Source organism: Myxocyprinus asiaticus, chromosome 31 (genome assembly GCF_019703515.2).
Source record: "Myxocyprinus asiaticus isolate MX2 ecotype Aquarium Trade chromosome 31, UBuf_Myxa_2, whole genome shotgun sequence".
Taxonomy (NCBI): Eukaryota; Metazoa; Chordata; class Actinopteri; order Cypriniformes; family Catostomidae; genus Myxocyprinus; species Myxocyprinus asiaticus.
The window spans coordinates 24,373,439-24,392,049 of NC_059374.1; the positions used below are offsets into that span (position 1 = coordinate 24,373,439).

The 18,611-nt window shown below is 34.9% G+C and overlaps 1 protein-coding gene across 2 annotated transcripts in view; it reads right to left on the reverse strand.

Annotated features, from left to right (window-relative positions):
* Positions 1-486: 486 nt before the first annotated feature.
* The window catches only part of mcamb (melanoma cell adhesion molecule b), a 68,912-nt gene continuing 50,787 nt past the window's right edge, over positions 487-18,611 (reverse strand). Inside the window, exons 4-17 of one of the 2 annotated variants that reach the window (XM_051664798.1) lie at positions 18,483-18,553; positions 18,299-18,386; positions 15,399-15,578; positions 14,842-14,969; positions 14,597-14,732; positions 14,402-14,514; positions 12,127-12,268; positions 10,901-11,028; positions 9,104-9,260; positions 8,542-8,586; positions 6,147-6,179; positions 4,359-4,485; positions 1,944-2,058; positions 487-1,772 (exon numbers count right to left, since the gene is read on the reverse strand). In XM_051664798.1, coding sequence (XP_051520758.1) covers positions 1,944-2,058; positions 4,359-4,485; positions 6,147-6,179; positions 8,542-8,586; positions 9,104-9,260; positions 10,901-11,028; positions 12,127-12,268; positions 14,402-14,514; positions 14,597-14,732; positions 14,842-14,969; positions 15,399-15,578; positions 18,299-18,386; positions 18,483-18,553 — 1,463 coding nt within the window. In that variant the 3' untranslated portion in view covers positions 487-1,772. The remainder of the gene's footprint in view (positions 1,773-1,943; positions 2,059-4,358; positions 4,486-6,146; positions 6,180-8,541; positions 8,587-9,103; positions 9,261-10,900; positions 11,029-12,126; positions 12,269-14,401; positions 14,515-14,596; positions 14,733-14,841; positions 14,970-15,398; positions 15,579-18,298; positions 18,387-18,482; positions 18,554-18,611) is intronic. The other variant, XM_051664799.1, reaches the window with a different exon arrangement.

The following is an 18,611-nucleotide window of genomic DNA, read 5'->3' on the forward strand; positions in this document are numbered from 1 at the left end:
TTTGAATGTAACTGTATTCTAATTACCAATGATTTAAATTGTATCTGTAGTGGAATACAGTTACTTATATTTTGTATTTAAAATACGTATTCCCGTTACTCCCCAACCCTGTATATGTATGTGTATATATATATATACACACACACACACACACACACACACACACACACACTTATTATTTTACAAAGAAATTCAAATTCGGGTCAACTACCAGTTTGCAGCCTATGAATGCCTTGAGCTGTAATTATTATTTTGTCATTTATTGGTAAATACTTTTGTATTTATAAAACCCATAATTACAGCAAGACAATACTAAACATAAGCAGAAAGGGCAATAGCTGTTTTCGTTGATCTGCTGGTATAGGAATCTGGATTATATTTTGAAAGGGAACATTTCCAACTATTGTATATAACCAGTATATAACCATTGTATATAAGTTTTTATTGATTTATAAAAAATTGCTCAAAACATCACAAAATTATGGCTTGAGTAAACCAGACCTTTTTAATAGAAATACAGGACAATTCAAAAACAAGCATTTACAAAAATGCCACTAACACAAAAGAGTATAACATGCTCGTGGAAATAAAAGAAATAATAAAAAAGTCCAACCATGGACAGGACAGAGTTTGCTGTAAAGAGCCTGTGGGTCTGCTTTGGTAAGGGATAGATTCTGAGGGGGGGAAATCGAAATCAAAGCAGTTGCTATACTCTTTCTGGAGAAAACTAAATGGTGTATGAACAGTAACCATGACATTTTTGCTGTTCTGCTTTCCCTCCTATAAGCCAGACAAAAATGCAAAAAAGTGAGAAAAACCTGTATGTAATATTATGTATTTAGAAAACATGAACAAACCCATGTACCTGCAATTCAAATTGGACTCTTAAAAGCTTAAAAATGGAGAGGATTGTCATACAATTGTTCATTATTTACATTCAGTGCAAGATGAGGACAGCAGGTTATGGCAATAAAAAATAAAGGCAATAGATGTCAGCACTGAAATCAGCTGAGTTTTAGTCCCTTCTCTACAGGATGCTTCATTTTCTCTCAGGCAATTGGGACATTTAGTTTAAACTTTAGCATGAACAGAACTGACTGAACTCTCACAGCGGACATTCAGTGACTTTCAGATAGAACTTCATTTGATATAGCTAATAAAAATATAAAAAATAAAGAGGCCAACATTTTGATTACATATTTGGAAAAAAGGTCATCCATGCCAGAGATTTTCCCTGACTTATTTGTACAGTAAAATGCCCTCAAGATGACTATCATTGGGCATAGAGGACAGTGGAAATGTTTACAGTGGTGCTGCAGTGGTAAAGACAGTTCTTAGTGGTTCAGTGCATGGACTATATGGAAGAGGTGAGAGCAGGTTCTGAACAGACATGTGACAGCAAATAGCACATAATGATTTAGGCACTTGTCATATGCCCCTCAACAAAGTTCTAAAAAATAAAATAAAAATGATATTCAAGCACAACCTTTCAAATGTTGTCTCAGACATTTTAAATAGCTAAATACTGTATATACAGTATTTCATATATACATGTTGTAAATACTGGAGAGAGGTTGTCTAATGAGCTTGGTGTTTTATGGAATCACATTATAGCAAGTCAAATACAAAACATAGGCAGAATTCAGGTGACATCTTGTAAGGTGAAGTCTTTAAACACTCTGGTATGGGGGATTTCACCCCAAGACTGAGTGCTATAGGACACAGGCCTCTGTCCTATCCACATGCCCATGTAGTTTTCAGTCTTCATCTCACTAACCAGGAAAAAAACAGTATAAGTTTTTCATTGCACAGTGAGTGTTAGCCTTGGGTCTTCTATTTCTTATATTGTTAGAAGTGAAATGTGAGTCTACTTCTCAGTGGACTTTAAAAGAGCTACACAATAATGCTAATCTACAACATTTCGAAAACATAGGAGAAATAACCTATTCAGTGGGTGTTTTTTTGTCCCCATTGACTCCCTGTAAAAGCACTGCCTCTTCAGATTTGCCACTCTTCATTTCCATCACAATGTCATCCTTACTGGCCGTTTCCTTCATGCTGGAATAAAAAGAAACAAGCATTAAAGCTTTTTTGTTCACAGATACTTGTATAATGTATGGGTCATTGACAAATAAGGTTGTCTGAGGTGATACAAATTTGAAATATTTAAAAAATCTAGTTTAAAACACGTGTCAAGTTCATAGACATGTAATCTTTGAGTTCATGTTGTTTTTACAAATTGTTTGAAAAACATTTATAGCATTTTGTAAAAAAAAAAAAAAAATGTTTTTATTTTTTTTTATTTAATGACTTTAAAAATGTAATGTGGTGCAACCCTCAAATAAAAGGTATTAAAAGAGTTTCCTTGCACCTTGAATACATGAGTGTACACAACTTCACTGTTAATTTCAAAAAAGTTTTCAAACATATGTTTTAAGGTGAAAAATAGTTTTTATAAATATCATGAATTGTTTAGTCAAGAATATCAAGATATTTTTTACATGGTTGCACCAAATGACCTGAACCAAATGTGCCTTTTCATTAACATTTAATGATATGACAAAATAATAATTTGTTTTTAAATCTTCTTACACAGTCTTGTGGGTCAAAAGAGATCTTCTCTGTTTTATGAATTGTGTCACATGACAACAAAATTTCTACCTACATGTTAGCTGCACCACATGACTATGATTTGGTGGGCAAAGGTTTTTCGAATATGAATCGTATTTTAAAATAACATTTTTCACTGCATTTTTTAAAATAAATAATAGTAAAAGATTATTCAGCACAACCCATGCCAGTCCTTTTTTCAAGAATTTCAGCTTTTAATGAGACTTTGATTTTTTTTACTGTCTCCGGATGGTTGCACCACATGACATTTTTGACTTTAAGCCCCAGAAAAAAAAGATAAAAATCACTCTGAACTAAGTAATTGAAAACATGTTCATTATAAAAGAGGTGTATTCAAGTAACTGTTTTGTATGAATTGCATTTATAATGTATTTTTGAATAATTTATTAGATGTGGACAAAATAAATTTAAAAAAAATAGCGTCACTTCAATGACCCGTATATCTATCCATATATTCCAAAAAACTAAAACATTTTGTGTTCAGGAGCATGTCCAACCATTAGATGAGCCCATGTGTGCATGTGTGCTGGCAGAAACAAAGTCCTCGTACGTGATCAATCATGTTTCATATGGCTATGTTTTTAGCCACATTAGCGTGTCATGACTCTTTGAGGAATAGTTCAAGATCTACACATCAAATAATGCAGTGTTTGGGCTTGTTTGAATCGGAATCACCTGCTGTAAGATATGACATTTTCCATATTATGTTTATTTTTCATTAAGTAATAAGCCAAAACATGATAAAAAGGCTCAATCTGTTTATTATTGTTCACATGTGTATCTATGTGGATTTCACACACTTAATACTCACTGTAGTTTAGTATTTGATTCAAACAAATATATACAATTGTATTCTACTAACTGAGACCTTTCCAATGATATGTAACAAGTCATGTTTTTAATTACTTTTACCAATTCTGAAAATGAATACAAATTTGCTAATTATGAAAACAGAACAGTTCTAACTTGTCAGCAAATTTAAAAGCAGGCCTATAAAAGCAGTATTTAAGAATGGGTTGCATCAGCTATATGCAATTTTAAGATTTTGAACGTTACCTAATTTGTGTAGATCAAGCAAGTGGTTATTAATTTATTACAAAACTTAACCACATTTTTATGTGCAGTCTAGTGAATTCAACTTAACCCTTGTGTTGTGTTCGGTTGTGTTACCGGTCAAAAATGACCAACCTATTATTTTTTTTATATATATAAATCTCTCATTATGCATATAAGGTATTGCATTATATCTTTTTGTCAACTTCATTTCTTGTAATTATGACATTTTGTTTTGTACCTCTTTTTGAAAAAAAATAAATAAATAAATGTAGGCCTCATTAAACTGAGCTTATGCCAATAGTGGGCAGTCCATATGCTAGTGTACTCCAAAAGTTTGAAAAAATTAACCTTTAACAGATGTATTTAAATGTTAAAGTCTTTCTCTTCCTGAAAAACACCAAAAATATTGATGACTCATCTTGAACTACAAAGATTTTTGTCCGATCAAAGGCTCTGTAGACTTAAAATGTCCCTCCCCCTTATATTAAGCTATTGGCTCTGACAGAACACAAGCACATTGGCTATTTTTTTTTTTTTAAATGCCACACCAAAACTTCCTGTTTCAACACAGAAAAAGAAAGCTGTGCTAGTTACAGTACATGGGCTTTTTATATCTTATACTTTCATAACCTTGAATTGAATCTATTTTTTCCATATACAAAAACACATACAAATCCTGCTTTCCCGAGCGCCCACACGGAAGCCGTCCTTTCTTGTAGAGGAAGTAGAGCACACTGCAGAGAATAGCTAGCAGGAGAAGACAGATGATGATGATGGCTATGGCGACTCCACTACCACCTGGTGGAGCAAAAAAGAAAAAGGTTGAAGTTAATCTAACGCAGCCTTTGAAAGGTAGAAAGAAAAAAAAGCGACATACTTTGGGTGAACATTACCTTTACTGTTGACAGAAATATGTGTAGCTTTGCAGAGCTTTTGCTATAACACTTTAAAGGGATAGTTCACCCAAAAATTTAAATTCTGTCAGCCTTAGTCACCATTCACTTTCCATGAATGGAAAAAAGATGCAATGAAAGTGAATAACTGAGACTAACATTATGTACCACAGAAGAAAGAAAGTTAACAGGTTTGTAAATGAGGGCAAGTAAATTATGACTGGATTTTCATATTTTGATGCACTATCCCTTTAATTTCCAATAGGGTTTTCAGTAAAGTGTATTCTGAGTAAATAATTGTGTGCTAGGCAGAGAGAGAAAAGCAGAGATGACATGTGATGTATGGTGTGGAGGGTAAAGATCATGAGACAAAGCATTCTGGGATAATTCATTCTATAATGGCAAACAAGAGATAAATGCCACCATTTTATTCATAAAAACAACCTACAACAAACTTAGACAGTCATTGCTGATTCTTCAGTTCAATCAACCCAATTTAATTATGGAACATGTGAAGTAGGTCTCAACGATTAATCGAAATCACGATATGATGTAGTGCGATTATAAATCTGCAATAATTGAATAAATAAATAGTCTGCACTCGCTACTCACTACGCTTACTGTATGTGCGCAGCTCTGTTCTCTGTAGTGTATTACATATGCTGAAATCATGCACGAGGCTAATGATTGAGTGTGTTATATTTACATTGCTTTAGATGCACTACTTGCACATTTGTGTAATTTCAAATAAGCTTGGCCACTAAAAGTTAACATCCAAATCTAAAGTAATCTCATTACACTGGGCTTTTGTGGAAAGAAGAGTGGATGAGAGCATTTCTCAGTATTATTTGTCAACTTTACTACAAACAGAAATGTCTTCCTGTACTGCTAAAATAAAAGCTTCTGCCAACATAAAAGCTTGCTTAGCTTGTTGTTAATATTATACAAAATTATTTTTCCATATTAATTTCTTAACTTAATAACTTATTATTGGATTGCAAAAAAAAAATAATGATGAAAAGTTGGCAAAGACCCATTTTATGTTAATCATTTATGTTTATTAACATTAATTTATGTTAATAATCATCTCAAATCACAATATTTTTGAAAATAATCGCAATTAGATTTTTGGCCAAATCTTTCAGTCTTAATGTGATGGTTAACAAGAAAATGATGGCTTTTACACAGCAAAGCTGCATGTGTAGTCTGTGGAGGGGCGTTCATGTGAGTGAGGCCAGCAGTGATGGAGGTATTGCAGTCTGGCTGGTGTTGGCCTAAAGCCCGGTGCACACTGTACGATTTTTGAACATGATTTTTTGGAGACAAATTTCAGGAATAGTAAAAGATCCAGTTTTCTCTTTTTTCTTTTTAATGATATGTCAATTGAGACCCAAGTCCTTAGATCCTGTATATCAGACAGTCTTACACAAATTCTGTTGATGTCGTACACTCTGCCTTAGTTTTTTCACAAGATCTTTTTATTGCACAATCTGACAATCATAAAGGACAAGAAAAAATGCACAGTGTGCAACCGGCTTCAGGCATTGGCAAAGCAGCAATACAAACCTTTCTGTTGTTTTTTTGGTGGAACGGTAATTCCTGTTGCAGAGATGACAAGGATTTGGGTTACCACACACAGTAGTTATATTCATACATTTCCTTAACTTTATTTCTCTTTTCTTGTTAGATGATACTTCTGTTACTTCAAGACAGATTACAGACCAGGCCAACAGGGCCAGTGCACTTTTACATGCACTTTAAAAATTTGATAAAATAATAATTCACCTTTTTGAAATGTAATTTAAATGCTTTAGTTTGAATTTTGCTTTAGTTTAGTTAGACTAACAGACCTAGATAATGTGACTGTAGCTCAACTTCGTCCAGCATGTTTACACCTTAATCATAACATAATTGGCCTTGGTGTAGTGCACATGGTAACTATGATGATCAAATAGTCTCCTTTCTTTACTTAAAATGCCCATAATAATGTGTTATGGATGTGTTACGGATGCTTCATATCAAATCATATGGATATCAATGGGAGAATTACAAACCTCCACCATTCTTTTACCATGATGATTCTGATAGATCACTGACAATTGCTTAATATGTAACGTGTTTTCAAGCTTACTATAGAAACATTTAGGAAGGGAAAATTTTGACAAACTGATTGATTGTAATATATGATAAACATATAGGCTATCATCTAATATTGATGCGCTGCTGAGCGTGTGACACACACAGACGCTAGAGGGTGCCGCTCGCTCACGCAGTGCTGACTGATGCAGTGAATGCAGACCTGCGTTCCAAATGGGAAAAATCAGCCTCCAAAGGGCACTTTGAACAATCATGATAAGATTGCTTTAAAAAGAATTTCCAATAAAAATGACTTATAAAGTGAATTTAAAATTAACTTTAATTTTGAGCTCCACACCATTCAGCACTTCAAAGCTCTCACAGTGGATGTTAAAGTGTTTGAAGGTAATAGGGCATAGGAATGATCACTTCTGAATGGAACACACCCACTATTTAAATGCAGCCTTCTGTGGTTTAGTAATCGTGGAAGGCCATATTGTGATTTTAGTCTTAATTTAATCTGTTGTGCAGACTTAGTGGATATCATACCAATGTTTCAGAGGTCAAAGTCTGCAGTTTCAAAGTGTTTTGAATGCTCTGCAACATAAGTTAATTGCACAATCTAAACTGAAAAAAAACTAAAACTTGTCTACACTGAAAATGTTCAGATGTCTGGACTTTATCTGTGGGGTTTATGATTATACATACAAATGGTTTTATATACAGGTAATGAGTACTTTCTATGAGAAGTTAAATTTCACATTTAGACTGCATATGCCATGTCTGCAACATTGGAATTGCCCAGAGGTTGCACGCGACTTGAATTCACGCGATTTGAATCGTCAAATTTACGATTACTTTTCTTAGTCCTCAAACTGAGAGAAAACTAAGAGAGTGGCCCGACACCATGGAAACAAATCACTGCTATGGAAACAATATGAAATAAATAAATTGAAGAGAAGAAAAAAAAACTTGGAAATTGTGACTTAATTTCTCAAAACATCCATGTGAAGTCTTAATTAGACATTCCATCTTGCAACTGCGACAAGAGAGGGCCTCTAAAGAAGCTGATACCCAGTCCTTGTTTGATCATAATCTGTCCTTTACTGACACACAGACAAGCTTATTTTTTCTTTTAAAGGGATAGTTCACCCAAAAATAAAAGTTCTGTCATCATTTACTCATCTTCATGTTGTTCCAAGGCAGTTTAACTTTCTTTCTTCAGTGGAACACAAAAGGAGAAGTTAGGCAGTATGTTAAGTCACAGCCACCATTCACTTTCATTACATCTTTTTTCCATTCAATGAACAGAGACCAATGGTAACACTGCCAAACATCTCCTTTTGTGCTCCATGGAAGAACAACATAAGGGGGAGTAAAAGGGGTGAAGTATCTCTTTACCTCTGGTTATTTTCCTAACTACCAGCATAAACAGTGTGAGAGATAACAGCTTTGAGAATAGCTAAAAATAAAAGGAGCAGAAAGGTCAGCTAATATCCCCAAGTGAGAGTGGCTGTTTTATCTAATCTGCTCTGATGCCAAGCTCTCCGATCCCATGAAGTCACATGAAGAGTCTGCCAAGCCTGACATGAACCCTGCCTGTGTCCTAATGAGAGTCCAGAGACCGCATTACAGCACATACACCATCAACTGCCTTTTTCTGTTACTGTAAAATTGCTTTGTGTTCAAACACACACAGAGTGACTGATGCCTTTCACTGTACCTCTGAATCGAACACACTAGAATAAATATACAGCGCAACATCAACCGCCACTGTAGCTGCCTTCTCAAATGACCATATTTATATGGCACTCAGATATCTGCTAGAAAAAAATTAACAGATCACTCACTGCACAAGTATAAATACAGTAGTTCAGAGACCTACCTTTTGTGCTGGGCGCTTTGGTTGTAGTTGTTGTTCCTCGTGCAACTACACACAAGAAAAATTGGTAACAGAAATGGAGCAGGTAACATTAATCATAAACAAAATATATTTCAAGAATATGGAAAGAGAGATCAAAATCTACAGTTGGGTTCAAAAGTCCACATTGAAAATCTGGGATTAGGGGTTAGGGTTAGGGTTCAATTTAAACCTGAAAATAAATAGAAAGTTAGAGGGTATTGAAAAGATTCAGAACTTAACCGTGCTAATTCGTTAACCATAGGACATTAACCCTGCTAATTCCTTTGAAAAAAAAGTCAGGTATTAGATTCATTAGATTCAATCAGATCTTCCCAATATGTGAAGTCCAAGACAGTTCGAGTACATGCTGTCATAAAAGAGAAAAGGGGCAAATAACAAATACTAAGAAAGTGGGGTGGGGGGAGGGGGAGGGGAGGGGAACAGAAGTGGACTAGAGATTTTTAAACACATCTGTATAGCTTTGAAATCTGTATCTTGGAAAAGAGAGAAGAGTAAAGCATATAACCAGACAATAAAAACTCACAGGCTTCAATGTTGCGAGAAACAGAGATTGTCCCAAACTCATTTGAGGCGCTGCAGTTGGCTATGAGTTCTGAAGTGGCCTTGACAGAGATCATACTGAGGACACCAGTGGTTGTCTCATGGTCCTCCGCAACAGGTATAGGGACAGACTGGCCAGTCTATATAATATTTTGTCATGGATAATATCAGGCTCAAACAGTAAGCTATAAAACTTGTACAATACTTGAATACATGACTATGTCATATGCACTCCAAAATGCACTGTGTAGGACTTTCTTCATGTGAAAGTGGAGATTTATTAAAATTACATTTTAATCTGTTTCACACCCAAAGTGATTGTATCACTTCAGAAAACAAATATTAAACCACTGGAGTCATATAAACTATTTTATGCTGCCTATATATGATATTTTGGAGCTTGAAAGGTCTGGTCACCATTCACTTACATTGTATGGATCTACAGAGCTGAAAAAATCTTAATTTGTGTTCTGCAGAAGTAAGAAAATCATACACATCTGGGATGGCATGAGGGTGAGTAAATGATGAGAGAATTTAATATTGGGGTGAACTCATAGGGGGCCTGGTTAGTTCAGCGAGTATTGACGCTGACTGCCACCTCTTGAGTCATGAGTTCGAATCCAGTGTGTGCTGAGTGACTCCAGCCAGGTCTCCTAAGCAATCAAATTGGCCAGGTTGTTAGGGAGGGTAGAGTCACATGGAGTAACCTCCTTGTGGTCGTGATTAGGGGTTCTCGCTCTCAATGGGGCGTGTGGTAATTTGTGTGTGGATTGCGGAGGGTAGCATGAGCCTCCCTTGCTGTGAGTCTCCACGGTGTCATGCACAGCAAGCCACATGATAAGATGCACAGATTGACTGTCTCAGAAGCGGAGGCAACTGAGACTTGTCCTCCACCACCCGGATTGAGGTGAGTAACCGCACCACCACGAGGACCTACTAAGTAGTAGGAATTGGGCATACCAAATTGGGAGAGAAGGGGATAAATAAAAAAATAAAAAAATAAAATATTGGGGTGAACTCTCCCTTTAAGACATTACTGCTGTAAAACTATGTGTTTTGTGTAATATCTGTCATACTACTTTAAAATATATAGTGATTTACATGTTTAAAATCATTGTATTACAGTAATGAGAATCTAATGAGGACCATCAGTGATAATGAGAGTTTAAAAAAAATAAATAAAATGAAATAAAATAAGTAAAACATGCTTAAAAATGTGGTTGCCATGAAAATAATGTCACATTGCAAAATGTCGTAATGGTACTAAATTATCTTTTTTTATTTTAAGGTAAAATGTAATTTCTTCTGTTTTTTTCTTTTTTTTTTTTTCTTTTGAATTTGGGGTGAATTATAGCTCAAACAATTCTTGACATGTTTCGTGAGATTGACCCTGTAAACCTGTGACTGGTGGTGCAAAATTACTATCTACTCAATTGTTACTTAATTTTCTACTTAATTTTCTATTAATACTTCTTTCACTTTAAGCTTCCTAAAGGCACAATGTTAACCCATGTAGGACATGATACTGGGCCAACATTCCTATGAACTAAACATAGGGCATAGCAGACCTTGTCTCTAACCTTAACCCATAACCAGTTAAACTACAGGTTGATTGGACTGTTGCTGAAACCCCTAACACCAGTCCTAACCCTAACCCTAAAATCTGACTGGTTGATTTGACTGTGTTTCCAGGAACATGACCTACTTGAGTGAATCATGTCCAAATTTGAGGACCTGTGATTGTTCCTGATTGGTTAAAAGCTGGGTGATGAAAGGATACACGTTGGTCAGAGAGGTCCCAACTTATGTTGGGGGTGGGATATCCTTGTGCATAGCATGTCAAGTTAACAGTGCGGTCAACCTTATTCACTGGGCCCACTGCAATCCCCTCTGTGATATCAGGCTTTCCTAAAGCAGGCACAGGGTTTATTTAGAGGCTATTTGCCATAAAAGCACATAATCACAATCAAGCACTGCTACACTGAGTAGTGGTGGACCGATATATCACCAATGCTGACATATAGGCCAATATTTAGTGTTTTTAAAATACTGGCATAGTCTGATAAATCTTCTTGTTTGGCCATTACGTTTTTGAGAGCTGTGATGGTGCAGAGGATCACCTGTTTGCTTGTGAAAGAGCCAATCACCGTTTTCATTGTAACGTGCCACAGAGAGAGCATCTTTGAATTCATACTTTGAAGTGCTTTAAAGGATTAGTTCACGCAAAAATGAAAATGCTCTCATGATTTACTTACCTTTAAGCCATCCCAGATGTGTATGACTTTCCTTCTTCAGCAGAATCGAAGTGAAGATTTTTATAATCACATTTCAGCTCTTTTTGTCCATACAATGCAAGTAAACAGGTGCCATCAGGTTGCTGGCTGTTTAAATGTGATTATTAAAGTCTTCATTTCGGTTTTGCTGAAGAAGGAAAGTCGTACACATCTGGGATGGCTTAAAGGTAAGCAAATCATTAGAGGATTTTCATTTTTGGGTAAATTAACCCTTTAAGTGCACTACACAATTAACCATGTTTAATGTCATATTCACTGTGCACAATATGTAATTAATTTCATTCTGTCTTTTTCTGAGAAAATGCAATTAACAATGCGCACATACCATTTGTGGTTACTGGACTACTGTGTGCGGTGTTGTTTTTTCTTTCTTCCTTGTTTTAATTTTTTTTTTTGAACAAATGACTAAATGGGTAACTAAATAGAAACCAGGAGAAGCTACTATCTACCATCCAATAAGCACAAAAATATTATTTTTGTTTTTACAAAGTTAATTTTTTTATGTGAAATTTTCAGTAAATATATTGCTAAATAAAAATGAATTAATTTTTTAGCAATTTTATATACATTATAAAATATACATTTACTATCATATAAACTTGTGTGATATATATAAATCAACATCAAACTGGCCTACCGGCCACCCTGCTCTCTAAATATCAGCATTGGCTGATAAAAAAAACATATTGGTCGAACACTAGCATTGACCCACCTCGCACATGGATTTGTACAGACTTCTGTTTTTGTAGCTCAGGTATGGAAATGACGGTCAGTTCACACATATAGATCCCAGCTGTGTCATAGGAGGCATTGTGTAAGTGTAAAACATGCCTGTCCCCAACCTGCATACCATCCTAAACAGAAACACATATTACAATGGACTACTGTAGGTACACAAGCAACTCAGCCAACAGACACTGATACCATTGAAATATAGCCATTTCCTCCATTACAAGAACATTTCAAGAGCACTGTATATCAAGCAGATCCAAAATATTAATCCTGGATATATTATAGCTGTAAATCAATACAAATTTGAATGAATGAATAATTAGATGTCAAATAATTAATCGAATTAATCACATAATCAGGGCTGTCGATTTAACCCGTTTATTCAGTGTGATTAATTATATAAAAAATAAAGTGTAAAAATATTTACTTAATTAATCATGTCCCTTGACCGTAATAATGAATATTCCTACTATCGGAGCAATTCCAGCTTGAAGTACAACCTGTTTTCAGCAGAGGGCAGTAAGCAAAACTCCAGCTGTATAGGCAACGCGCAGCTGTACAGAGAACAAATCACACTCAGGCTTGCTTGATACTTGTGACCTTGGCTGGGTTCCACTTTAAAATTGTATCCCGTACCCTCGCTAACTTCCCTCTATCTCATGGACTCGGATGTACATCATTGCTTATGTTGCGCGAGTGCCCACTACTGGTGGAACTCGTGCAATGGGTTAAACTAGAACACCCTAATCCCTTGATCACCTGCAGCACGTTGAGGGCTGATGTCATTTTGTGGAATTATTTAGTGATTTTTGCACCTGAGAAGGCAACGTTTTCAAAGATTAATGCAATCACAGATTCAGGTAAAGTTTAGTTATAATTTCAGAGGCTTGTGTATAAATCTGGTTTGTTTTATTATTAGATTTTCCCCCTTTATCTGGAAGACCAGAAGGGCACCTTTAAATTTGGGCACGAAAGGCTCAAGCCCCTGCTGCCCCCTTCTGTGCACGCCAGTAGCTGGACGGAGCACAATTTTTCACAATTACATGTTTTTCTGAGTTTCAAACTACTTTTAACTTGACACAGCGACCTATAAAAGCAATTGAGGCATAAAGTTTATGACGCAACGCAACCAAAGTGATACGCTCCAAAAGCGCCCGTCTGACACCCCTAAATAAAGATAATTCACTATATAATGATTAAAATAATTATAAATACAATAATATGTATAATAATTATAATGTTAAATATAATCATTTGGATCATTAAAATACATTACATTATGGTGGCAGACCAGTGTTTAGACAATACAAAAAGTGGCTTTAGAAGTCGATTGTTTACTTTATTTCCATATCATTGAACATAAGCCTAGTTTGCCGGCCTGTCCGAGGCAGACAGGGCTGTTTTCACAGGAAGTTTTCCTTTGTCTGCCTGGGCTTTTTTTGTTGCTCTATGTACACTTCTTTGTACAGTAATGAGAATTGTGTGTGCTCTATGTACACTTTGACACGTCTCTAGACCCCTGCATTTGGAGCTGTGCTCTCTGTCCAGCTGTCTTGTAACACAAGTCCTGCTGTGTGGGGTTCCATTACTCATTTTTGTGCTGCCCGCTCTCAGTAAGTGTGGCTTGTTGCCTGTACAGCTGGAGTTGCACTTACTGCACAATACTTCTGTAACTCGCAAAAACATGAAAGTGGTACTTCGAGCTTGAATTGCTCCTCTGGTATGATTTTTTTATTATTACGGAATATGCATACGGCTGTACATTATTAATTGTAGTAATTCTTTTGAAAGTTTTACGTTTTATATAATGAATTAACGCGTTATATAAAATTTATATATACATAAATTTGCATATGGCCGTACATTATTAATTGTAGTCATTTTTTTTTAAATTTTACATTTTATATAATTAATTAACACGTTAAATAAAATGTATATATATATAAATTTGCTTACGGCCATACATTATTAATTGTAGTAATTCTTTTTGAAAGTTTTATATTTTATATAATTAACTAATGCATTAAATAAAATGTGTGTATATATATATATATATATATATATATAATCTAAGGCTGGGACTTGGCTTATGGTCTCTGACGAGACCGCAGTTTATTTCCAATCTACAAAAGGTAATTATTACCACATATTAGCACAGTAACATCAACATCACAGATAAATCACAAGAATTACATGGACCAGTAGGTCTGGATCTTAGGGGATCTGGGTCTGGATTGTTGAGGGGCTGCTCTTACCTTATACCATGCTGCTAATACGGATAAAGAAGACAAGGCATTGCAGGTTAAGGTGATATCTCCCCCTTGGTCCACTACCATCTCCTCTGGTGTCACCACAATAGGATCCAGATCTTAGAAGGAAAAAAGTGTTGGCCACCATCATCTATGCAACAAATGCTATATCCAAGGAACTGCTGAGGAGTATGTTCTTACAGTGTACTTGAATACTGATGGAGCCATTGACCTCAATAAATGTGTTTACGTCATATGACAGGCACTCATATGTACCACTGTCCGATCGCTTGAGATTTTCCAGAATCAGTACGTCATTCTCTGATTCCAACAACTCCTGGAATTAAAAAAATTGTTAACAATTAAAACTGTAATGATCTCCAGAACTGCAGGTGATCCAATGAATGCATTTAAACATTTTTGGAACAGCTAACATTATATATTACCTCCTTATGTCTGAAACTAAAAAGGGGATGAGGGTTTCCATTTCCCTTACATCTGATTTCCACAGTGTCACCTTCTTTTAAGAACGGATTATCTGGATTTATAGAAAGTGTTACTTCTGTCGTGGGGTCTGCAATGGTATAAATGAAATAGTAAGATACATAAAACACTAAAGTCAATATGAAAGAGCATTTTACTTACATAATGTGACATATTTCCAAGCAAATGACAAAAACACTTTCGAAAGGCTTTATTACTGACAAGGATACATAAATAGCATAATGCATAAATTATTATTTTCCCCACCAACCCAGGTAAAAAAAAAAAAAAAAAACCTTCTTTAGAATACAATGCACTGATGAATCATGCACAATATACAGTATATATATAAAATACCATGTGTATTAAAAAAGTAAATATGGTTGATTTTAAAGTGCCTTATTTTCACTGAGAAAGACATTGAACATTGTAGACCCAGCAGATAGCTTTCCTAAAGCACTAGGCCCAACTGCTGAACATTACTAAATAAACTTTTTTCCATACACTTTAGAGTTCTTACAGTGAACTGTGATGTTGACACGATTGGACTCAGTCATTTTCACTCCTTCAGGGAAGAAGAAATTGACCTCACAGTAGAACTGTGCATCCTCATCCTCCCTCACAACCTTAATGGACAGTTCACTCTCTACTGTGAACAAACCACTGGGATTTTTTGTCACTGAATCCATGATCTTTACCACTAAAACAGATACAGAAGATTCTTTTTAATCATTGTCAAATCAGTGTCATTATAAAAACTAAATATACTGAAAAACTCAAATAAACTGAAACTAGAAAGCACTAAAAAAAATCAAAACCGAACAGAACAAATTTGTGTGTAAATCATTATTAATCATTTCTTCAACTTTAGGCACTTCCATGTCCCAGGCGTTAATTTTTATTTAAACTAAAATATTTAATTTCTACAGTATATATATATATATATATATATACATACACTGGTGGCCAAAAGTTTGGAATAATGTACAGATTTTGCTCTTATGAAAATAAACTGGTACTTTTATTCACCAAAGTGGCATTCAGCTGATCACAATATATAGTCAGGACATTAATAATGTGAAAAATTACTATTACAATTTGAAAAACATTTTCAGAACTTCTTAAACTACTTCAAAGAGTTTTCATTAAAAAATCCTTCACATGCAGCAATGACAGCTTTGCAGATTCTTGGCATTCTAGCTGTCAGTTTGTCCAGATACTCAGGTGACATTTCACCCCACATTTCCTGTAGCACTTGCCATTGATGTGGCTGTCTTGTCGGGCACTTCTCATGCACCATACAGTCTAGCTGATCCCACAAAAGCTCAATGGGGTTAAGATCCATAACACTCTTTTCCAATTATCTGTTGTCCAATGTCTGTGTTTCTTTGCCCACTCTAACATTTTCTTTTTGTTTTTCTGTTTCAAAAGTGGCTTTTTCTTTGCAATTCTTATCATAAGGATTGCACCCCTGAGTCTTGTCTTTACTGTTGTACATGAAACTGGTGTTGAGCGGGTAGAATTCAATGAAGCTGTCAGCTGAGGTTATGTGAGGCGTTTATTTCTCAAACTAGAGACTCTGATGTACTTATCCTCTTGTTTAGTTGTACATCTGGCCTTCCACATCTCTTTCTGTCCTTGTTAGAGCCAGTTGTCCTTTGACTTTGAAGACTGTAGTGAACACCTTTGTATGAAATCTTCAGTTTTTTGGCAATTTCAAGCATTGTATAGCCTTTATTCCTTAAAACAATGATTGACTGATGAGTTTCTAGAGGAAGTCGTTTCTTTTTTGCCATTTTTGACCTAATATTGACCTTAAGACATGTCAGTCTATTGCATACTGTGGCAACTCAAACAAATACAACTCAAAAACAAACACAAAGATAATGGTAAGCTTCATTTAATGAACCAAACAGTTTTCAACTGTGTTTGATATAATGGCAAGTGATTTTCTAGTACCAAATTAGCTATTTAGCATGATTACTCAAGAATAAGGTGTTGAAGTGATGGCTGCTGGAAATGCTGCTGGAATTAAAGACAAAATCTGTACATTATATATATATATATATATATATATATATATATATATATATATATATATATATATATATATATATATATTAAAACTGATTTGGAAACTTTTCACCATTGATTTTTGGAACTTTTAAAATGCCATGTATGTAAAGATTTTCCTGTTTTAGCCGTGTCTCAGACCCAGACTTTCAATATTAAACTATGAAAATCCATTATAAAAATACAAATTATTATTACATATTTAAAGGTGCACTCAGTAACTTTTGTCTTTGTGTCATCTTGGACTTATACTGACACCTAGCAGCTTAGATGCAGCATCATTGTAAATAAATAGTTTTCTGTTTCAGATACCATTGTAGAAATTCACTACTCACAGTCAGTCATGATTACTTTAATCAGTGATTGAAAGTGTCAAATAACAGGACAGTTACTGAGAGTAAATGAGTAATATTCAACTGGTCATGTGATTCTAACATGGCAGCCCCTATGTGCGGACCCTCTCCATGTAGAATAATAAAACAGCTTTTATAAGGTTACTGATATGACTGGAGTCTTGATCTCATGTGAGTGCTCATGATTTCCTACATATATTGCAAAATTACAATTCATGTCTTTAGGAGTTCAACTTTTTTAATGAGGAAAAGGTTACTAAGTGCAGCTTTAACACTAAAATAATCTAAATACAGAGAGACAACCCATTTCAATATTTCCTGCTCCACGGTTGTGCACTCATTTTCACCACACTAAACAATGGTGTCCCTCAATTTTTTTTTTTTTTTTTAAAGTTAGTGTACTTGTTAACCAAGTCAACAAAAGTCATTAAATATAAGATGAGGGATGTTTGGGGGAAAAACAAACAAAAATAAAGGTAAGTATCTCTAGTGTGCAGAATATTTTATTAGTTGACATTTCCAATCAAGCTATAATTTTGCCAAATTATGCTAAAAGTGTAATAATAATAGTTAATTGTGAGTATTATGGATACATACAATTTTATCTATGAAATTAGCCTTAGCAATAAAAAGGAGTCTGCCATTTTATTTCAGAAACGTAAAAAATGTAATTTCCATCACCGTCTGTTTCACTGCAGACAATGTTTCAGAAAAAATGACAAAAATGGCATAAATCTTCTGTGATGCATGTACATACACTGTTAAACATTATTAGTAGGTCAATTGTTTTTTGTTTTTATTGTGCCGAAGTTGAAGAAATGCTCTTTTATGCTAATTGAATTGAGAATTACAAATATAAAATAAAATAAATAAAAAAAATAAAATAAAAAAAACTATGACAACCATGTAAAATAAAGCCACATTTTTGCTCAAGATAATTTTGCCATGTTATATGCGTTGCCTGTAATGTATTAGAGAATAGTCCAGTATTTACCACCATCTGAGTTCTGAAGAGGGAACCTGTCCTTGTACCATGTGATGTTGGGTCTAGGGTACCCATTCTCCACTTTACAGTCTGCAATCTGAGCAGAAATACAATAATTATACAAAGTTTAATAAACCAAACTGCATTTGCTTGACAAAAAAAAAAAAAAAACAGATGATTTGTGTGCCTCTACCTTTGACGGCCCCTCGGCATCAACAGAAATTCCAGAGTATGTACCTTCAATCTCAGGAAAAGATGGCGAATCTAAAGAACAGAGAGGTTTAGTGTTAGGAAGAAGGGAACAACAAGGCAAGCAGCATAT